At 42.7% G+C, this 23416-nt stretch overlaps 1 protein-coding gene across 2 annotated transcripts; it reads left to right on the top strand.

Annotated features, from left to right (window-relative positions):
* The first annotated feature begins 5175 nt into the window (after positions 1-5175).
* On the top strand, positions 5176-23416 carry MIER3 (MIER family member 3). 2 transcript variants are annotated; one of them, XM_077347157.1, is made up of 13 exons: positions 5176-5303; positions 6165-6189; positions 9000-9145; positions 10951-11085; positions 12531-12651; positions 13337-13422; positions 13633-13705; positions 14976-15127; positions 15336-15417; positions 16810-16901; positions 18735-18862; positions 19046-19191; positions 19566-23416. In XM_077347157.1, exons 1-13 carry the CDS (start codon positions 5295-5297, stop codon positions 20021-20023), a joined length of 1653 nt encoding a protein of 550 aa, XP_077203272.1. In that variant the 5' UTR covers positions 5176-5294; the 3' UTR covers positions 20024-23416. The 2 variants fall into 2 exon arrangements, with proteins under 2 accessions (XP_077203272.1, XP_077203273.1); XM_077347158.1 differs by having other exon boundaries at positions 5202-5303; positions 6165-6242.

The raw sequence follows: 23416 nt of genomic DNA, 5'->3' as shown, positions 1-23416 counted from the left end.
AAAAAGTTCCTGACAGAGTGGTTTCTCAGTGGAAAAGGCTTCCTCGGGAGGTGGTGGGTTCTCCATCTTTGGAGATTTTTAAACAGAGGCTGGATAGCCATCTGACGGAGAGGCTGAGTCTATGAAGGTTCAAGGGGGTGGCAAGTTACAGTGGATGAGCAATAGGGTTGTGAATGTCCTGCATAGTGCAGGGGGCTGGACTAGATGATCCAGGATGTGCCTTCCAGTTCTATGATTCTATGATCCTAAGCCTCATTGTACCATAGGCTGCTTCTACACAAGGAAAAATCATCCCAGCTGTGGAAACAGGAGCATGTGAGGAGGATGTGCATGAAGGTGGCATCCACACACCCTGTCCCTCATCGCAGCTCCTTCCTCTTTCTCACATCAGTGCAGAAGATCAGTGTGACACTAATCTTGCCAAGTCTGCTCCACAGCCCTGCAGTTCCCCTTCCCTCTTCTTTTCCTCTTAACAGCTGATCTGCAGTTCACAGCTGAAGCCAGTACAACAGAGTTTAGCTTTGTTACCATCCCCAGACTGGCTGTGCCCAAAGTGTCTAGAGCTCACCCCCACTGTTACCCTTTTTGACATGACACAAGGAGGATGGTGTTGGGGAGAGGGACTGTTTAGCTCTAGATCAAAGGGGACAGCCCCATAAGTAAACACGACAAAAGCCTCACAGAAGTTTTGGAGATCTTCTTAGCAGCTGCCCCCAGCTAACATCTGAAGGAACCATTTCTGGTTCAAGTGGAATGCAATTTATGTCTGCTTTTATATGTCCCTGATGTGTTCATATAATCTTTAGAAACTCTGCTGTTAAATAATGTTATCCTTCCAAGAAGTGTGTCGGGGACTGTTAAAATGTTCTGAGATCTCACATTATCTCTGTGTGATCTGGATTATAATAATGTTTTGGCAAAGGTGAATAATTGCAAACGACTTGCTTGCACTGTGGCATGTTTAACAGTGACAAGTAAGAACATTCACACAAACCATTTGCATTTCATATTGCCACCAAGCTGTTGGTTGCTTTTTAAAAAAAAGATGTCAACATTGCAGCGAAAAACACGCAAAAGACAAGAGTATTAGCTATCCACAAATTGGAGAAAATACTCGCTGCTTCACTGTATATTTCTGTGCTGATAACATTACCAGTCAGAGATATCTCTACCTTTATAATGCGAGGTCTGCTTCATTCACAGGTTGGATTTGTGGTTTCTTTCCTTTATATATATAAAAAAAAGAGTTGTGGGTTCTCCTCCATTCCTGTACATGTGATACCTAATTCTGAAGCTGGGGAACACATGGAATTCCCCAATGGGCCAAAAAGCACTCAGGGGTCATTTCTGGTTGGCAGAAGGCTGAACAGGCTGAAACCCAAGGATACCACAGTGGAAGAAGAAGAAAAAGAAGAAGAGTTGGTTCTTACATGCCACTTTTCTCTACCCAAAGGAGTCTCAAAGCGGCTTACAGTCGCCTTCCCTTTCCTCTCCCCACAACAGACACCCTGCTAGGTAGGTGAGCCTAAGAGAGCCCAGATATTACTGCTCCGTCAGAACAGCTTTATCAGTGCTGTAGCGAGCTCAAGGTCACCCAGCTGGCTGCATGTGGAAAAGCAGAGAATCAAACCCAGCTCACCAGATTAGAAATCTGTACTCCTCACCAAGCTGGCTCTCAGTTGGGATTCAAATTGAGAATACCAACTAAGTCTACAGACCATCAAAGTTTTCCAAAGTGTCATATAAACCCCAGGTAGGACAACCCTAGCTCTGATGATAGGGCATGTATCTATATCTCTTTTGCCATGGGTGTTCTCCGATTAGAATGATGGGAACCACACAGAAAGGGGCACATTATGTAACAAGTGAGCTCTGAGACAAGACAAGAATACAAACTGCTGTAGCTCATGTCTAACTGTGCTCTGCTTAGAACACTTTAAAGTTCTATTTCAGGATACAAACACCCCAAAGGAGTTTCCACACTTCCGACTGGGGAGGTAAGAACAATGCATTCTACACAGGGAAGTGAGCAGGGCTACCTACTCACAGACAGCTACAGCTAGGGATGGGCACAAATCAGCTCACAAACTAAAGTTAGTCACAAATGTTGGTTTGTGAAGTAATGTTAGTGAATTGAAGAGCTGCCAAGGACCTCCCTGAATTTTAAGACTATTCGTAGCAGTTCATGAAGAGTAGAAAGCTGGAGTTTAAATGGCTCAGAACCACTTAAATGTCTGCTTTCTGATTCAGTCATGAGCCATAAACTGAACCTAAAAATGTCGTTCATGTCCCTCTGTTCCCTACCCATATCTCCACTGCTAGCACTATGTGTACAGAATAAAAGGAGAGAGAATACCTTGCAGATATGCTGATGGCAGAGCAGGTCGTACCAACTGCATCCAGCTCTTCATCATCCAGCTCATCTCAGGATGGGGTTGTGGATTCAACATGTGCACAGGTATTACTGGAAAGTCATGTTGCCTGAATCATGGGAGAGGGGGAGATGAACAAACATGGGTGAGTAGTAATAATGAACCCCTTGAGTAAGGTGGGGAGATAATGCACACAAAATTTCTGGAGTGTCACATCTCTATTACAACTACAGTAATAATACTAGCTGGAGATTCCTAGTCCTTTTCCTATCAATTCCTGATATGGAGGCTAGTCTGATCTTATCAGATCTTGGAAGCTAAGCAGGATTGATCCTGGTTAGTATTTGGATGGGAGACCACCAAGGAATTGCAGGGTCACTATGCAGAAGAAGGCAATGGTCCACCACCTCTGTTAATCTCTTGCCTTGAAACCCTATGGGGTTCCCATAAATTGGCTGCAACCCACAGGCATTTTACACACACAATTAGCCTTTGTCACCACTGCTGAGGACTAATTTGATATTCATGCAACTGACTATCTTGATGTCCTGATCTCTTTCCTTATTAGTTGCTGTCAGTCCAGAGCCCACCTGAGTATATAAGAAGATTATCCTGGATAATTTTACATTTACAACTATTGAATCTCATTTGTTATTTGGCTGGGTGTGTCCCCAGGTTGGAGAGCTACTCTTGGAGCTCTTCCCTTTTCATGTTAGCCTTTTGCCAACATGAATAATTAGATGTGATCTACAAACTTGGTTAGTTTGTTGCTCACCTGGATAAGTTAAATAGTCCAGGTCTCAGTCAAGATCCTTAGGGAATGCATGCTTCCCTCTATGGGAGAACTGTCCATGAGCTAAGCCCTCTGCTTCCTGTTCTGTGTCCAATTCCGCCCCACCCTGCAGTAGGCAAGTAGATGAGCATAGTGACAGTGGACACAGCTGCTCCAGCATCCCAAGTGGTAGGCTGGAGGGAGAGGGCAGGACAAGGGAGAGGAAGAGGATCAATGTCAGAAGATAATCTGCTATGAGTACTCTGCTGGAATGGAGTAGAAAATATGCTTTGTGTCAGTTTAGCGTGAGAAGTAAAGGATCGAAATCAGTGATTCTCAGCCTACTCAAATCTAAATTGACTGTAAGTTCTGGACTGACTTTCACAGTAACTGTTTGCTTCTCCCTCCACCCCACATACACACACTACAGAAAATGCAAGGCTCTTGCATCAATTAACATTGATCTTGTTTATATTTTATTTTTCATTGTTAAAGATAAAAGGCTAAAGGTATCCCCTGTGCAAGCACCAGGTAATGTCTGACCCTGGGGGTGACGCCCTCCAGCGTTTTCATGGCAGACTCAATACAGGGTGGCCTTGCCAGTGCCTTCCCCAGTCATTACCGTTTACCCCCCAGCAAGCTGGGTACTCATTTTACCGACCTCGAAAGGATTGAAGGCTGAGTCAACCTCGAGCCGGCTGCTGGGATCGAACTCCCAGCCTCATGGACAGACAGCTTCAAACAGCATTTCTGCTGCTTACCACTCTGCACCACAAGAGGCACTGTCAATTTTAGTATTTCTTAATACCCAGCATTGCTGAGCAACAGGCTATCCTTCATGGGTGTTTTGCACATTATGACTTTTGCCATCATGTGTTTGTCATCATGACTTCCACCCCCCCCCCCTTTTCTTCCTCCTCCTGCCTAGCCAAAGTCATGATCTGCTTTGGGGTCCTGTCACACTGTTTGAGAGCCCCACTGGGTTCAGTGAAGGTCTGTCTTCAAGAGGAGGATTTGGGAGGAGAGGGCAGGAGTACCAAGAGAGAAGAGCTTGAGACCTATACAGGAGCAGACATCCTATTTAGAAATATTGGGAAGCAGAGGTAAAACTTACAAATGACGCAGTTCTCCCACTTAGAAAACAAGAACATCTAGCAACATCTGAATGACCATTGTCTGCTGTCAGCTGTTAGGAGGGGGACTGATTTCAAGACTGGTGGGAATGAAACAAAGCCTATATAACCAGGATGCCCTTTTTGTCATCCGGTGAATTCAACCAGCTCATCCATATGGTATGTGTTAAACGTTTACAAGGAATCATTTGCTCTTATGTGTTCACTTACCTGTGCACCCCCAGGACCTGCTACCACCTCTCTGTTTACCTGTCCAACAAAGGGAGCTTTGGCTCTCCAAAAATTATACTACCTCCCCCAAGTCTTCTTGGTCTCTAAGATACTGCTGGACTCGAACCTGGCTGGCTGTGTTTCGGCAGTGGACCAAGATCTGATGAAATGGGCCAGCCCTTACTTCATGCCAAAGGAGCAATGTGACGAATTTGGTGATCGCTACCTCTGATTGTAGCTTCTGAGGGTAACTGAGTGGAGGGCTTAGGGCTAGATGTGTTGTTCTTGTGGGTGTGTGTGTTGGTGTACCTGTGTTTTCAGGATGGGAAAATCCCTCCGTCCAGTGCCTCACAGCCCCCTCACTTTTCTCCCTCAAAGTACGGAAAGGGGTGAGAGGAGAGAGATCAGAGCCCCCTCTGCTCTTTGCCACCCCCCTCCTGTCACTAAGTGTGTGAAGTGGCTTTTCGGGCAGCCTCTCCCATGGGTGGAGGAGGAGGGGGGGGGGTGGAAGAGGCGCCTGTCAAACTTCAGCAAGTGGCTGCTGGAGGGAGCCTGTCAGAGCCCTGGCTTGGCGGGCGGGGGGGGGGGCAGCTCTGCCTCAGCGTCGCGGGCCTCCCGGCGGGCAGCGTCACTGACAGCTCCGAGGAAGGGGCTGCGCCTGCGGGAGACCCCGGCCCCGCGCCTCTCCCTCCCTCCCTCCCGTCGGCCGGCCGGCCGGAGTCCCAGTCCCGGCCGGGCTGCCATTGGCTTAGCGGCCCCATCCGGGCACTTGGCGCATCGCTGCCGCTCTGCCCGAGCGCTCCCAATATGGCGGAGGTGAGCGGGGAAAGCGGGCAGGGGCGCCGGGGTCCGGCGGGCTCCTGGCGGGGCTGTGCCTCGGGGCGGCCCCTCGCGGACCCCTGGGCAGGCCCATAAGCGCCGTCCGAGGGCCGGAGCCCCGCCGGGGAGGCCGCGGGGGCCGGCCGGCCGCCTCCCGAGCCTCTCGCTCCGGGGAAGCGGAGCCTGCGCGACTAGGCCGCGGCCAGCTCCGGCTCGCTTCCCGGTGGGCGTCTGCGGAGCGGGGCGCCCGGCCGGTCTCCAACCGCAGCCCCGCGGCAGGGCTCGGGGCGGCGGCCGTCGGCCGGGCTCCGAGGCGGGGGATGGAGGGAGCGCGGGCGGCTCGGGGCGCGGGGGAGCCGCCCGGCTCCCTCCGTCACTGCCTCAGGCAGGCAAGGCAGGCAAGGCAGGCAGGCAGCCCCTGTCACCTCTCGGCCGGCCGGGCGGGCGGGCGGGCCCGGGCGGGGGGCGAGCGGCAGTGGGGCTGCCGGCGGCAGTGGGGGGCGAGCGGCAGGGGCGAGGGGCGCCGCTCGGAGAGCTCCGCGGCCGGCCGGCCGGCTGGCGAGCGAAAGGGGACGGCGGCGTCGAGGAGGGACGGGCAGGAGCGGGCGAGGATGGGGATGGAGACGGACTCGGGGCGGGGGTGGGAGGAAAGGACGCGGCCGAGGGACAAAAAGCCGCGGTGGGAAGTTGGACGGAGAGGCGGCGAGATGGGAAGGTGGGGTGGGGTGGGGTGTGCCAGCGAGAGGGAGCGCAACTGGGAAGGGGCCAGGGGAAGCCGGGTGCCCGAGCTCCCTTCCCACCAGCCCTCTGGGGCAAGCCCGGTTCCTAACGCCTCCTTTCTCCCCTTGCTTGTTCCAGGCTTCCTTTGGGAGTTCGAGCCCAGGTTTGTCCTGTTCAGTTCCTTCTTCTGTGATTCCGGCATTGGGAAGCTTTTGGGTACGGTTAAGGGCCAGGTTCCAGGCACATCTGTCAAATACGCTGTGTGCATTTTCTCCCATTTGTTACGGTGACCTTTCTCTCGCTCTCTCCCCCCCTTCCCTGCCCCCCTTCTCTGTTTTCATTTTAAAGTCAACACTTTGATTCTGAATCAAAATGTGGAGCATTCTGTACAAGTGTTCTTGCTTCTGGAGTGGGATAATGGTTGGTTTTGCTTAGCTGTCAGTGCTATAAAAGCTAACACATCACTTTCTGAACTAAAATCTGAGATATTTGTGAGAACACAGGCTGCCAGGGTCTCTGATGTCAGCTGGCCACTGATTTAAAAGGTCACTAGTTCAGCTGTGCCAAACTTTTTTGCATGGCAGCCAGTTATTTGAGTCCGATTCTGGTTTCTCAGAAGCCCCCTTACTTCTTGGTAGTGTGTTAGATATTTCAGCCTTGCAGTCCCAAATGTATATAAGTAAGTCCCATTCATTTCTTGGGACTGATGTTTTAAAGTAACATTTTCCTGTCCCTCAATAACTTCTGGTGACAGGTCGCAGCAGAAAAAAAGATAAAATACAACCAGCCCATACTATGAAACAATAGAAGATAACTAAATCATTATTTTTTTAAAACTAAGTATAGTTGAAATAAGTTCTTGTTAAAAGTAGTGGAGTTTTCTTCTGTGGTTAGGATTGGGTTATGAGTAGGAGCCGGATACATGTTTATGTTTGCAACCTGTGTGGAAGTAAGTCCCACTAAGTTCAGTGTACATATAGGATTGAATTGAAGTGCAATCCTAAACAGAGTCGATCTCATTGCTCTAGTTTATTTTCTGTGTGTAATAAATAGCCTTAGAGTGGAATGAGATATGCCAATGAAGTTGAATTGAATGGAATATTTTGAGAATTACTGAGAATTTTGTTAGAAGGTAAACTGAATCTCTTGTGAACTAGGTAAAAACTTTCACTAATATTGCTAAAGTCTAATAATGGATTGAACCGAGCAACACTTTTGCTCAACTTTCATGTTCAGTCTGTAAATAGAATATTCTTTATTCTTTAGCCTTTATTCAGTAGTGTCTGGTGACTACATCTTAGATTAAAGTTATTGTAAAGTAGTTTATGTCTTTCAGAAGTTAATTTAGCTTAATTCACCAGCACAAACAGGTTGTGACCAAGCAAGGATTTAACATTTTCTGTGTAAATTACATCTATATGCATGGGTCTAAGGTTCATTACATTTTTAGAAAATGGACCCAATCCATCTAAAGGTAAGCACTTTACACACCATTGATTTCAATGGGAAAGGTTTAACTGCTTAATTTCGGCTGGATTGTGCCCCGTATATTTAAAATAAATAACATGCTTTATTACTAGCATGCATAATTCTACTTAATATATTTTTGTGGATTGCTATCTAAGCAATTTTTACTGTGCTGTGCAGTGTTATATGTGGTAGTGGTCAAAGGGAGGAAATGCTCTTTAAAATGAAAATGAGTCGTTCTTTGTGTATGTGTGTATTTTATTTGTGTTATTTCAGAATTGCAGTTTATTAACAATGTTCCATCTGTTTTAACAACTTTAGATAGATATGGTTTAATGAAAACACCTGATATAAGTCTAAATTTCCCTGATTCAGATACTTCATACAATGTTGGTAGCAAAACAAACAACAGTTTGAAGTTGCTTTAGTTGTTTTATGAGACCCAGCAGATTTGCTGATTTCTAGGCTTAGAAATTATTAAATTCAGCAACTATACCTACAATGCAGTTTGTGCTCTTAGTAGGTCTAAATGAGGCTAGTTGAGCAGGTTTTTTATTTTTAAAATTACATCTATTTTTTTTAGTTAAGTTGTGAATCCTCAATTATAACTCCTTTAGAGAACAATCATTAAGCAATTACTTGGATGTGTCCTGCTTTATTCAGTGGGATTTAGTCCCAAGAAAGTGTTTTTAGGAGTACAGCCTTGGATAGCTTCCCTCCTATCGTTTCACAAAAATGGGTTCATTTTAAACCTAACCAGTACAAAACTTTTCAATTAAACATTGACTAAGCTTACACCGTTTTGTGCTCAGATGGTACATGAGATCAAAATCTAACAGTATAATCCAATACAGAATTAGAGTAACTCTATTTAGGGCTGCATTGTTGGTGATAAGGACGATGAGATACCTTCTAACAAAGTTAGCTACAATGTAGAAGAAGAAGAAGAAGAAGAGCTGGTTCTTATATGCCGCTTTTCTCTACCCGAAGGAGGCTCAAAGCGGCTTACAGTTGCCTTCCCATTCCTCTCCCCACAACAGACACCCTGTGGGGTGGGTGAGGCTGAGAGAGCCCTGATATCACTGCTCAGTCAGAACAGTTTTTTATCAGTGCCGTGGCGAGCCCAAGGTCACCCAGCTGGCTGCATGTGGGGGAGTGCAGGATCAAACCTGGCTTGCCAGATTAGAAGTGCGCACTCCTAACCACTACACCAAACTGGCTGTATTGGCTGTATTGGCTCAGTTAATTTTAATAGCTTTTACCAGCACATGTATTTTTCCATTCATGCAAGTGTGGTTACAGAATTTGTAGTGTACTCCTAGGACAGCTCCAAAATAGTCATTTCACTAGTCCAGAAAGGTAATTCTAGAACAAAAGAAATGAAGCTAGTAGATTTCGTGACTTAAATTACTGCATGTGCAAGTTCATTTGTGACTTTAGGATAACAAAAATGAAAGCTGGTACAATTGCGTGGGTTGCTAAAGAGGTTCACGTTGTTTTTTATAGTTGGCTCTTTATCTTCTGAGGATCATGACTTTGACCCTACAGCTGAAATGTTGGTACATGACTACGATGATGAGAGAACTCTTGAAGAGGAGGAAATGATGGATGAGGGCAAAAATTTTAATTCGGAAATTGAAGATTTAGAAAAGGTAAGAGTGTTTTCTGGATATTCTGGATATCAAGTGAATGCTCTTTTCTTCACTATGAGAGAGGAGCTACGCAGTTTTAAAAATCTGAATTAAAGTAATTCCACTAACACAGTAATTGATCTCTGCATCAGTTTCATTTGGCGAATGTCAGATGACAGTGGGTTTGTAGTAGAATAAAATAAATAATTAAGGAGATAGGGGAGCATATAAATACAAAGTAAATTTAAGTTTTGTTTTCTGTTGAACATAAATTTATTTAGTGCTCTTTGCAGTTTAGGATGGAGTTCATGAAATAGTTATTTGTAATATGACTATGTTTACAGACACCATATTAAAAGCATGCATTAAATAGTATTTTGTGCACTAGGTTCTGTGTGAATACTAACATAAAAACCATTGTAAATCATTGTTGTCATTTTATTTTAATAGATATGGATGTTTGAAATTATTTGTTCCTGAAATAATCCAAAGTAATAGGATATGATAGCTATGACTCAGAAATCAGGTTTCAATAACAGAATGTTACAGTGATGTATGTTGTGGGTGGGCCAAAGCAGCCTTTTTCTATTTGCAGTCTAGGGAACATCCCCGAGCAGGTCTGAGAAGTAGATTCCATATTATTAAATGGAGTTTACTTCCAATAAATTGTTTTTAGGATTGCAGCTCTTATTGTGAACCTAGTTATCGTCTCTACAAGAGCTGAAGCATGTACTAATTGCATAGCAGATAGAAGAAGCTGCCTTTTTGGATAAGCATACATAATCATTGTAGAAGCTGTTGGGAGGCGGGGGCTTCATAAATGTTGATGCGAGTCCAGTAATTAGATGATAACATGTAAAGAACAGCCACAAGATGTCCGGACAGTATACAAAAGCAACTATCCTTATGTCTGACATCTCAAATGTTAATTCCAGAATCTATTTACTAGCATGACATACATAATGCGGAACTAAAGGTGCTCTTGGTAAGAACAGGGCCATTTTGTATAAATTGGCATGTTTACATTGTAGGCTTCAATAGCAAAACATAAATAAAACATAAATTATAAAAACCAAATAAAGTATTATTGCTGTTTCTTTTAGTGCCACACCTGCGGATAGATTGATGGTCAAGAATTTTTTTTGCTTTGCTATGCATCTATTGGCATAGCTATATCACTAGTCTTTGTAGGCCCATGGGCAGGGCTATTGTGCCGGCAGCTTTTCAGGAAGTACATGAAGTACTGATTAGCTCAATCTTTCTCAACTTTTTTTACCATTGTGAAGCCCCTGAAACATTCTTCAGTTTCGAGAAACTTCAGAAGTGGGGTGATGATGCAGAATATGGTTAGGAAGTAGAGTTGTGTCCATGCCAACTCAGGGCACCTCCTCTTCCCACCACCTCCAGGCCCATCACTGGCCATTGAGTGTGGGGCAGGTTGACATGACCACATGTGGTCATATCACCCAATAAACATTGAATACATTTTAAAAATATATAAAGAATGAATTAATTCCCACCTCTTCAGAAGACCCTTCTGGGGCGGTCAAGAAACCCCAGGGTTTCACAAAACTCTGGTTGAGAAAGGCCGGCTCAGCTGCAACAAGAAAGTAGCATCCTGAGTACAACAACTGGATCTAATCGTGAGGATAGTATCAGTTTAGTTTCTATAACGGAAGTCTTCCTCAATGTAACTCAGTGTTGTTTGGATCACATTTCCCCTTAGCGGTGAAAACTGTTTTGTCCCTGCCTGCATATGTAAAAACATACCGTTTTCTACAGCAAGTGATATGTTTGGTTTTCTTGTGTTTAAAAAAAAACTACAGGAAGGAAGCATGCCCTTAGAAGATTTACTGGCATTCTATGGTTATGAACCTACGATTCCAGTTATAGCAAGTTCCAGTGCGGATAGTTCCCCAAGTGAACTTGCAGATGAGCTGCCAGACATGACTTTGGATAAAGTAAGTTGCAAACGCTTTCCTACAGTGCCCTCTGAGGCCCTGCGGTCGCAATTAATATTTTACTTTCAGCATGTAGAGGTTAAATGCCTTCATTGCCTTAGATCAGGGGTAGTCAACCTGTGGTCCTCCAGATGTTCATGGACTACAATTACCATGAGCCCCTGCCAGCAAACACTGGGAATTGTAGTCCATGGATATCTGGAGGACCACAGGTTGACTATGCCTGCCTTAGATAATCACCTCTCAACTGTTCAGTATTATGGCAGAAATACCACAAACTATGACATCTGGTACTGATTTTTACTTGGTATGAAAGGACTAGGTTATAGACCTACACATATTAACTTGAAATTGTTCCACTGAAACCAGTGACTTACCATAGTATGGAGAAAAATAGGTCTAGTCTCTGGTATCTCTAGTTAAAAGGTCTGGGGTAGGAGGTGCTGGAGGGGGGGGGGAGTCTTTCTTTGGAGTGCTACTGTCAATCAGAGTAGACCAGTGGTGAGACTCTGTAGGTGGCAGCTTTGAAGAAGAAGAAGAGTTGGTTCTTATGTGCCACTTTTCTCTACCCGAAGGAGGCTCAAAGCGGCTTACAGTCGTCTTCCCTTTCCTCTCCCCACAACAGGCACCCTGTGAGGCGGATGAGGCTGGGAGAGCCCTGATATTACTGCTCGGTCAGAACAGCATTATCAGTGCTGTGGTGAGCCCAAGGTCACCCAGCTGGCTGCATGTGGGGGAGTGCAGAATCTAACCCGGCTCACCAGATTAGAAGTCCACACTCCTAACCACTACACCAAACTGGCTCTCCACACAGTTTGTGTGTTCATATGAACAGACATGGTTAGGGCTGCACTACAAGTAGGATAACAACCCTCTGAATGAAAAGAGAATTCAGTAGCATGTACAAAAAATGTATTCAGTAGCATGTACAAAAAAAAAGAATGAGTGTATACTGTATTCTAATACACTATGTGTCAAATGCGTTTGGATAACTTTTCCTGAAGATGAATATATCTAAGCTAAATACAGGGATCTGTAGCCTACTGCTCCTTTCAGCTAAGTATGGAGTTTTCCTTGGGAGGAAGAGCATCTTCTATTGGAGTAAAGCTCCATGATTGGCTAGACAGAGTGGTAGAATACTACTGGCTTTAAATGTTTGACGTTTCTGACATAGAAGATGAGACGTCATGTATACAGAGTCCAGGTGCATTTTGGTTTTAGTGGAATCTAAACCTACTTGATGGTGTAGTTAGTTTCCTTTTCTGGGCTTTCTAAAATATGACTCCAGTTGGGTATGAAATGCCTAGTACATGGGATTGTATTGTGAAGGTTTAACTCTTTCTCCATGCGTCTGTGTAAGAGACACTGCTGTTAGGATGGATTTCAAGATACAGTTATTCCTTCCAGATTTGAATGATACTAAACCCTGACTCTTCTGGTTACAGGAGGAAATAGCCAAAGACCTCTTGTCAGGGGATGATGAAGAAACACAGTCTTCTGCTGATGATTTGACACCGTCAGTTACCTCTCATGAAGCTACAGACTTTTTTCCTCGGCCTTTAAGATGTAGGGAAATGAACATTCATCAGTATCTGTGTGTGTGTGTGTGTGTGTGTGTATAAACTTTTTTGCTGTCTGATTCTGTGAAGGCAAAGGGGTGGCAGGTTACAGTAGATGAGTGATAGGGTTGTGAGTGTCCTGCATAGTGCAGGGGGTTGGACTAGGTGACCCATGAGGTCCCTTCCAACTCTATTATTCTAGGATTCTATTCTATGTACTTTGTCAGAATTATTGTTAGGAGCCTTGAGAGTGTTTGAGACCAGTTGGTCTTTTGTCTCTATATTCCCTAACTTGAAGAATACATTCTGACTTGGCGTGATGTTTTTAACACTTTCAAATTAGGATGGCAGTATGTTCCTAGAACAGGCTTCCAGCCCTGCCCCCCTCCCCCTCCCGGATATATTTTGTGCCAATAAATTATAGCTTTATGGGAGAAGCATATGAATTTGAACCATCAGGAATCTGCCATTACAATAGAGCTAGGGTGGACTGTCTGGCTAGAGCCTTGTGCACCTTCACCGTTTGCTGCTGTTGCCTGTTATGTGACAATGGAAAGCTGATACAAATTGATTTTTATTATCTAGAACCCTAAATGAAAAATAAATTGTGTTCGGCTTCTGCTAGATAATATGAAACTATGAGTTATTAAGTGTTGCCGAATTAACTCTGGCCCTTCTTCTGTTGTGAAAAGCAAATACGACGTGTGATGGGGAGAAAGAATCAGATGGTGAAGATGTAGAAGTGGATACTGGCAATTCATCCGAAGATCTGCGAAAGGTAACCCTTATTGCAAAAAAAAAAAAAAAAAAAGGTCTGAAATTAAAGTGTATGCAATTGTATTTGTTGTCCATATCATGGAAGCACTTTCCATCCTCATAGATGGGGGCAGGCAGGTCTGGATTCTACCTGCTTTTTCAAAAGTGCAAGATTGATAAGAGCTATTATCAATAAAAACGTAGTTGAAATATTGTTTGTCTTGTTTTTCAGGAAATAATGATTGGCTCGCAGTTCCAAGCAGAAATTCCACCTTACTTAAGCAAATGCAGTGATGATGAAAAGGGTAAGGTTTTTTTTAAATGAGGCGGACTAGTATTTTTGTATTCTGGAAGTCATCTGAGGTCACTCTGTCTCTCAGAAATGCCTTAATGTTTATCATTTGCTTGGATAGACCAGATGCCCTTTATTGCCCCGAGGGCTGTAGCACCATCAGAGTTGTCAGTAGCTTGGGGAGGACCCTAGTGCTAGAATGGCTTCAGTGTTTCCACAGGCACTCTGGGTTCCAGACATGGGGACAAGCCTCAGCTGAACTCTAGGGCATGAACAAAAATGATTTCCATGCTGAGGTGATCCCTTCCCCCATTGTGCTTAGAACTTGATTAAGAGCTTCCTTTTTAATTGAGCTCCACTTCGTTGTGTCTTCCCTGCTGTACACACAAGACAAAGGAGAAAGTGGGAGCTCATGAGCGCAGGAACTTTCTCCGTACTTTCACAGGTCACACCAGCAGAATACTGCTAAGTAGATTTTCTGTTTCATAAGATCCAACCCATTGTGTCTCTTCAAGACACACCAGATTATCCTGGGTAGTTTATTAGGCTTCAGCCTATTTGGCCTTTACCTAGAGTTTAGAGCAGGATTTTCGCTGTGTCCTCACATGAGATAAATAGGCCAATTGTGAAACATTTTCCTTCAATGTTGAATGTTTTATTGCTCCTAAATTAGATAACTCTAATGCTGCATTGCGTGTATACAGCTGTCAAGTTTAAAAATTGCTTTACGGGCGAATGTGTACCTATCTGCTTGGACATTTGGTGACTGGATTCATGTCACATTATTTGCTGTAAAAAGTCTCAGTCAATTGCATATCATGTTTAATGTAAAAGACATGTGTGGATTGGGCGGTATGCAATGTGTCAGAATCAACTCTAGGACTTAATGTTTCAGTGTCAAATGTGCCACGAACTTTAGAGAATCTTCCACGCATGTTCTTCTATTTATTATAGATGCTTCTATACAGCATCTCTGTATTGTATTCTGACTACTTTTAATCCTGCCAGTTTATTATGGGCACTTTTCACAAAGTATGAAATGCTTTGATATTAAACAAGGCCCATTCCATTGATCCGCCTGTGTAGAAGGAATGGCTGCTGCACTTCTGGCTTTCCAGGATGCTTAATTTTGATTGTCTCTGATCAGTCAGTAAACTGTTCTTGTTTTTCACTTAATGTTGCAGCCAGAACACTGCAGTAGAATGATAGATATTTGTGTCATTCTGCTTTCTAAAGCAGTCAGTTAGTCTGACCCATAACCCTTCAATGGCTTTTCTGAACAGTGTACGAAAACGAAGACCAGCTACTCTGGCAACCTGATGTGCTTTCAGAGAGCAAAGTTAAAGAGTACCTTTTTGAGACCTCTTTAAGAACTGGCAATGAAAAGACGATGGGCAGAATTCCTGAGGGAATGCATACGCGGGACAATGAACAGGTATCTTTCTTATATAAATGAGTTAAGAATGGCTTGTTCTTTATAATAGTACACCAAACACTTTTTTATCTTTGTCCAGATTTCTTTTTAAAGCCTCATTTTGTGCTGCTTTAATAATTGAGTGGAGAAATAGCATTTATGATTGCCTTGTTAGTCACTGCATTGTGTGTCTTTCCATGCCCTTTCCAATATTGCAATCTTTTCTTAGGCACTCTATGAACTTCTCAAATGTAACCACAACATCAAAGAAGCGCTTGAGAGATACTGTTCAAATGGAAAGGCATCTCAAGGTAAGAACTCTTTCTTGAGAGTTAAGCATGTTTTAACATTTTGAATTTGCAAGGTGGAGAAATTAGTCTGGATGGCAAATTATTCCTCCAGTTCTTCATCCGTTATGGTGGCAGACCAGAGAGCTTAACTGTGCTGGAAAAATACAAGAATAATAGTGTTAAGGTTCTATATTTGTAGTTATTCCATCCCTGAAAACGTTTTTGTACTGTATTACTTCAGCGATAACCACCAGTCACACTTTTCAGAGATGTTTGAACAGCATGTAAGAGATTACTTGAACCAACAAGATGACTGATAGTAAATATTCATGTGGCAAAAACAGTTTTATGTGAACCCACAAGAAGTCAGACTTTAACAAAAAACACACTTTAGCACTTAAATAAGTTACTTAAAAACGTAAAGAAAATTTGAGTAGATTTAAAATATAAATAAATTGTTTTCAGGAAACACAGACTAAGATTATGGTATTTTGCCTTGAGCTTGGCTTTAAATCCAGATGCTATCAAGATACTGCCATCATGACTGGCTTAAGGAGTTGAGTGCCATTGTGATAATCCAAGTGTGCAGATCATTTTATCGCAAGTGAAGTGAAAATAGATCTGGGAGTGCTTTCCAAAGCAGGCTTGCAACAGAGAAGCCCCAGTGAAATAACCAGCCAACATCTTCAGGGCCCCTGCTTCCCCCAGAAACTCACTAAGACTCCTGGACCTGTTTGAATTACCATATTTGCCGGCGTATAAGATGACTGGGCGTATAAGACGACCCCCCAACATTTCCACTCAAAATATAGAGCTTGTTACATTACATTACAGTATTCTGGGCCACTATGGGCAGCTATGTCTGTCCCAACTGAAGTGCATCCGGCGTATAGGACGACCCCCCCCCCCCTTGAAGGCATGTTTTTCAGGGGGAAAAAATAGTCTTATGCGCCAGCAAATATTGTACTATTGTTTATGTTATACTGTTATGTTATACTGATATATTAGTTAATAATATGAATGTTATAATTATTAAATGTATGGTTCCATGTATAGTTTCAGTCATATGTAAACCGCCCTGAGCCATCGGGGAGGGTGGTATATAAATATGAATGAATGAATGAATGAATGAATGAATGAATGAATGAATGAATGATACATCTGGTTCAGCCTGCATTATTTCATCACGGGACGTAAATGCCCCCCCAACCCCGTGCACAAAGACTTATTGCATCCCCACGACAACTGATCCTCACCTAGAACCCTGTTTTAATGAGCCAATTACTAGTATTTAGTTGAAGTAGTTCTCAGTTTGTCCAGATGTTTCAAGCCAGAAAGACCAAAATGCCAATCTTCTTCATTTCCTTTTTTTTTGCCCCCCCCCTCCCCCCGTCTCTTTCTGCCTATCTCAAGAGATGACAGCCTGGACAGAAGAAGAATGTAGAAACTTTGAACATGCACTTCTGATTTATGGGAAAGATTTTCATCTCATACAAAAAAACAAGGTAAGTTATTATACCAATAAATGAAACTAACGGTACTGAAGTCATTTAAATTCTCCGAAGGATCTAATTAAATCAGTTATAACGTGGAGAGTCACATAAACAGCATTTGTTGCTGTCTGGCTATTTGCATGCTAATTTTACAACAAACATTGTAAAGCAACCATTTAGTAGATGAGTCAGCCTGTTCATCTCTGAAGTAGTCTGTAGCTGGGGTATCATTGCTTTGGGAGACGTTATTTATTTATTTTATTTTTAAAGTCATTGCTTTGCTCATTTAGATTTTAGCTTTGCATAACCATACAGAAGATGTACATGCCTATTATTTTAGAATAGAAGAGGGGGGATGGCTAGATTCAGTCCAGTCCTTCCTGAGTTGCAGTACCGTTTGTTTCCAATTTTGAAATCACACTTGCTATTTGTTGATTCCAGAAAGGTTAAACAAGTTAGTCTCTTGCAGAAAAATATCAACAAAGAGCTGTGTGGTACCTTAAAGACTAACTGGTTTGTTGTGGCATAAACTTTTGTGGTCCAGTGCCTCCTTCATCTACTGTGACTTTGGAGATGTTGCTTGCAGACTTGGCTGCAGGAGAGTCTGTGTGGTGTAATAGACTCTAATCTAGAGAACTGGGTTTGATCCCCCACTCCTTCTCCACAGGTAGCCTGCTGGGTGACCTTGGTTAGTCAGAGTTTTCTCAGAACTATCAGCCTCCCTCACAAGATGCTTGTTGCGGGGATAGGAAGGGTTTACAATTGTAAGCCACTTTGAGACTCCTTAAGGTAGAAGAAAGCGGAGTATAAAAAGCTACATTTTGTGAAGGAATGCTGTGTAGAAAGTGAAATGAGTAGAGCATGGATACAGCGCGCTCTTCTAATCATGTCCAGGATCTACTTTTTAAATTGTTTTTTTATATCGCTGCCTTTTAATTCTTGCTTTGAGCAGTTTGTGTTCTGACATATAGAAGCCTGAACAAAGAAAAAATATGCCATGAGCTTTCATTAAAAAACGAAGTTGTAATTGTGTGCTTGAGTAGGATGTGAAAGGCATAGTAGAATAATGCATTTGAATTAATCAGAGAAAGATACATTTAAAAAAGCAGCAGTAGGATGGAAAGGGGAATTGGAGTTGGAGCACAGCCTGGAGACTGTTGGATTTACTGCAGCTACTGTTACCATAGGAGCGTTCATTGTCACAGTTATTTTATTGAAAAGGTTTTTATCCTGTGCTTTGAACTTCTGAGACAATAGTAGCATCTAATTCAGCTTAATGTGGAAGTGAGTCCTCTGTCAATACCATGGCTCTGCCATATGTTTACATGAGGCTTCTGTGAAGCCAGAGTATTCTGTAAGGAGTGGCATACCTTAAAGCAGGGGTGGTCAAACTGCAGCCCTTCAGATGTCCATGGACAACAATTCCCATGAGCCCCTGCCAGCGAATGGAACGAAGTGGATAGAATGAGTGACCCTTTAAAACGCTTTATTCCCAGTATGTAGTAAACTGTTCTCTTGAACTCAGTGATACTTGTATATATTCTAACAATGGCTGTCAGTGCCTTTTGGGTAGAGAAGATAAAATTTTCTTCTGCTGAACTTTCTGAATATCACACAACAGCTGATTATATTGTTTCTTGACTATTGAACTCTTGCTCCTTAGAAGGCATCACTGAAATACCATTTATGGAGGTTTCACCTCTATAACTTGGAGTCTATCTAGGAACTAGATTCGATGTTTTCTAATATTTTGTAGTTTTGAGTAAGGATTTATGACAGTGTTTTTGAGTAAGGATTTATGACAGCATTCAGTGTCAAGAGTGTTTTTCCTTTCCTTCTTCCTAGGTGAGAAGCAGAACAGTCGCTGAATGCGTAGCGTTTTATTACATGTGGAAGAAATCGGAACGATATGACTACTTTGCTCAGCAAACGAGATTTGGGAAAAAGAGATACAACCACCATCCTGGAGTCACGTAAGTTCCGAGCCCTTGGAAAGTCACCATTTATATTATTTTGGTTTTGCTTCATTAACTTAACCCTCTAAAATGTCCCAGCATCCTCTGCATTGTAACATTGCACCAATGATATTCTAAAGGTATAAAATCTTTCCTCCAGCAAGGCTGACTTTAAAAACTTTGTTGACAATGCTCTTGCAGGGACTACATGGATCGATTAGTCGATGAAGCAGAAGCTCTTGGTGGAGCTGTTCATTCTTCAGCCATAACTGCAAACAGTAAACCGGAGCCCATTCCTGACCAACAGCTAAGCATCTTGAACTCTATCACTGCCAATGACTTGACAGGTAAATCTAGAGGTGCAGGAAACAGGGACTGTGTGGGGGTGCATTTGTGAATTAGGGTTGGGCGCTTGGGTGCCCGAAGTGGCCAGTCTCTCCGGGCGCAGCCAGCGCCGCACCCGGGGGGGGGAGGCGCAGGCGTCAGCACACCGGCGGGCACACAGACGCAGATGCCCACGCCTGCGTGTGTGCACCTGCCGGCGCTCCGACACCCACGCCTCCCCCCGCCCCCGTGGGGCAGCGCTGGTTGTGCCAGGAAAGACCGGCCGCTTCGGGCACCCAAGCGCCCAACCCTGTTTGTGATCTGCCTGTTATCTGTCTGTCCTTCCTACCTTCCAGACCTGTATAGTCAAAGTCTCCATCTTTTGTTGTTGTTCCAGCCCTGACCAACAGCGTAGCCACAGTTTGCCACTCTACGGATGTGAACTGCTTAGACGATGCCTTCCCACCTCTGGACAGCTTGCCCCGAACGGCAGTTAATCACGTGCCTGTCGTAACAGAAGATTTGCTTAACTTGCCTAGTAATGGTGAAAGCGATTGTTTTAATTTATTTGAGACTGGATTTTATCACTCTGAGCTAAACCCAATGAACATGTGCAGTGAGGAGTCTGAAAGGCCTACGAAGAGACTAAAAATGGGGATTGCGGTCCCGGAATCGTACATGAATGATGTTTCTGTAAATAACTTGGGCGTTGATTTTGAGAATCACACGCATCATATTACCAGTGCCAAAATGGCCGTCTCCGTGGCTGACTTCAGCAGTCTATCTGCCAGCGAGACGAATGGCTTCATCAGTGCCCACGCGTTACACCAGCACACTGCCCTCCACTCGGAATGAATTTGGCAGACAACTGAAGAGACGGTGGACGCTCTTGGCGCTTAGCGGTGAACTTGACGGAAACGGTCAGGTTTGCTTAGTCTTTCACTGGAAGTTTGAACTGTATGACATCAGTGATGTCTTTATGTACAGAACTATATCTTGATTTTATCAAGAGTAATTTCTTTTTCCAATCCATAAATGTGGAAACTTCATACAACGTTTAGCAGAGTTTGGGGACTAAGAGAACTCTGTGGTGCAGCTTTAAGCTCTGCTTCCTCTTTTTTTTAAAACCTGTAGACCAAGACGGCTGTCTCAAAACCAGCACAGAAGTTCTGAACTGATTGGAGTGGCTTTTTAGGCTAAGTTACTTCTGCCCTACCGGATGCAGTGGAATAGCGATTGTTTACAGGTGCCAGTCCTGATCCCTGCTTAATGTAGCATTTAAAAATAAAGAAAGAAAAGCAGGGAAAGGTTTCTTTAATTTAAACTGCACAAACACACAAAGGATCATTCAAAACGGAGCCTCCTCTCACTAAACCAGAGCAGTTTACAAAGCAACAGGTTCATCTTGATGGATACTAGCACAAGGAACTGTAGGAGCAAAGTCTGAAGACCTATACTTGGATGCTCTTACCAAATTACAGGCCATGGCTACCTTACACAGAGATAATTATACTGTCCAAAGGTTTCTGTGTACTTAAACCCATTGGCTGAAATTATGTGGTGTTATGCAGGGGGTGGGGCCGGGGGAGCAGCAGTGTCCACACTTCTGAGGAGTGTAATGTGAAATTCAACATCAAATGTTATGATGTAACTTTTCTTAAAGACCCACTGAGAGAGAATGGTACAGTCTGCACAGTTTAGGATTTTACCACTAATGGTTTACATCTTAGGACTCCCTTTAAGTTTCAGAGCATTGCAGTTCAAAGTGTTAAACTTACGAGGGACTCTAGACAAACAGAGGATGATGCAGTACAGCCCTGAAGTATCTATAACTGCATTTTCAAATGTGGATCTATTTTCGTTCCTGAACTGAAAGAAGTTCAAGTGCATTTTATACTCCGCTTTCTTGGGACTGCTTTATGTTGTTTTGGCTAAATGTCACAAATGAAGACTTGTGAATGGCCACTAGAGCGTTGGATTTTAAGTGGCTGTCAGTTACACAATTAGTTGATAGGTATTGGTTATGTGTCTTGAATGACAAAATTTGTGTTGCAAAAATGCTGAGCTTTCTTACAATACAATTGAAATGCAGTAAAACGTGTCTAGTTTTGCACTGGCCATTATCCGTATTTAATTTCCTTTTGCATATTGCAGTTGTTTTTTGTTTTTTTTAAGTAAGTTTAGTGTTAGTAGGAATGATTTCACAGTTGCACTGCGTAAATAGAAAGCAGACGCCTTAGTTAGTACTTCAAAGGGTGGGTATTTATTCTACAAACTATGAACTGCATTGAGATCCTGAGTTTGAAATGCAACATAGTGGCTTTGTCTTCATGGCATCGTAACAAAAGTGGCTTTGAAGAGTTCTAAATCGGTCGCGCACTTAACCATTCTAGCCATCTTAATTTAACACAAAGGGACAAACGTTGGTGGCAATGATTTGTTCCAAAATGTATGTTTTGAAAACCATAATCTAGTAAGTACACAGTCAATAACGGGTAGCCTTGGCCCATTTTTAGACAAATTGTCAGCTTCTTGTTGCTGTGATTTGTGCTGAACTCCATTCCTTGGTTGTTTCTTTTGAAATCAGCGCATCATAATGTAACTTTGTAAAATACTGGCCGTATTTTGTTTCGTCATACATTCAAGCGTATGGGTTTACAGTGGCTGGTCTGTATAAAAACCTTTATCCGAAAATGTCTGAATGCTGATACCAGTTGCACTTAAATGAACTCACCCATTCTCATTAGCTGAGGCAGTAACGACGTTCAGTTTATCTATGCATTGCTGGGGTCTTAATGAAGACCGAGACAGTCTAGTTTCTCGTCTAAAGTTTTGATTGTCAGCAAGTTGAATGGACACTTTAGTTATTTAATAAAGACTTTTGACCAAAATTCTGAAAATGGTATGAGAGAACAATGAATTCCGGCTAGTTTTAATAGATTTTTTAAATTGATGATCTAATTTAGCCTGTTGGCTAGCTAGCTGGTAATGTTTACTTTTAATTCCTTGTTAAAATGAGGCAATAATTTGCAAGATTATGTAAATATGTACATTCTGCATATCTTTTTAGATATCTATTTCAATATTTTCTGACTACTTCTGTGTATAGTAACATTTTGTGCATGCTTGATGTGACATTCATAAATTTGTACCACTATGACTTTATTCATGTAAAATAGCTATTTATTGATTTTTTTTTCTTTTAAAAGCTGGACTTAACCTGTCTTTCTCAGTTTTAAACATTTTAATGGAGAACGTGTTACTGTTTATTAAAAGAATTGCGTTGGAGGGTCAATAGCAAGAGGGAAGAATTGCAGCCGATAATGAAGAAATCTATATAGCTTTGGTTCTCAGTGGGTGAGACACAATTCTTATAACAAACTGTGATAATTTCTTTTGTTCTTTGCTGAATATATTCACTTCTGTTCTCCCCCCACTCCTCCCCATCCCTTGAAAAGAACAAACCAAAAATCCATCATGGGCAATTGCGGTTTGGTAGATGTATCACTTAACTACAGGGAGTCTGAAAAAAACAATAACGGATTCACTTAGAACTGGTGCTGTGTTAAGAGCAATACTTTTATTTTTCTTAGGCATTGTATCTCCATTGATGGCTTTTTGTTTTCCCGTTGTCATGGTCAGACTGCTGACTTTACTTGAAAGCTGTACCATACCGTCTGAAGTATACCGAATGGCGTACAATTTGGTTGATTTGTGCAGTTTCCTTTTAAAATTGAGAGTCAATACTATATGTCAGTTTCAGATCCAGTAGCATATAAGTGATCCTATTTAATTTAACCAAAGTCTTTAGTTGATACTTCAATTTTGAATGTAAACTAGTGGATTAACTGACCAATAGAAGACTCTGTATTGCCCAGTATTACAAGCACATTGTTTATAAATGGGAAACAAAATTTTACACAGTATCATGGTTACGAATTTGTTTTCCCACCAGAATGAGAACTTCCCAGTTTTTGTTTAAGAAGAGTTGAGAGGACTACAGTCCTGAAGCCACCAGTCATTCCAAGATCAGCCTAGTATTCCCTGTGCATAACGGCATAAAGTAGTGACAATCGCAACTGGTTTTAGTATCAGGTGTCCAAGAGGAAGTTGCTGTTGTTGCATTTTAATATTTGTACATAAACACTGATTTTTTTGAACATTATTTTGTATTTGTTGTACTTTAATACCTGGTGTACAGTTCCAGAAATAAATGTCTGGAAAACTTTTTTTCCTTCTGTGAAAGTT

The sequence above is a fragment of the Paroedura picta genome, chromosome 7 (assembly GCF_049243985.1).
Source record: "Paroedura picta isolate Pp20150507F chromosome 7, Ppicta_v3.0, whole genome shotgun sequence".
Taxonomy (NCBI): domain Eukaryota; kingdom Metazoa; phylum Chordata; class Lepidosauria; order Squamata; family Gekkonidae; genus Paroedura; species Paroedura picta.
The sequence above is the reverse complement of the archived record's forward strand: the minus strand, read 5'-3'. Positions and strand labels throughout refer to the sequence as shown.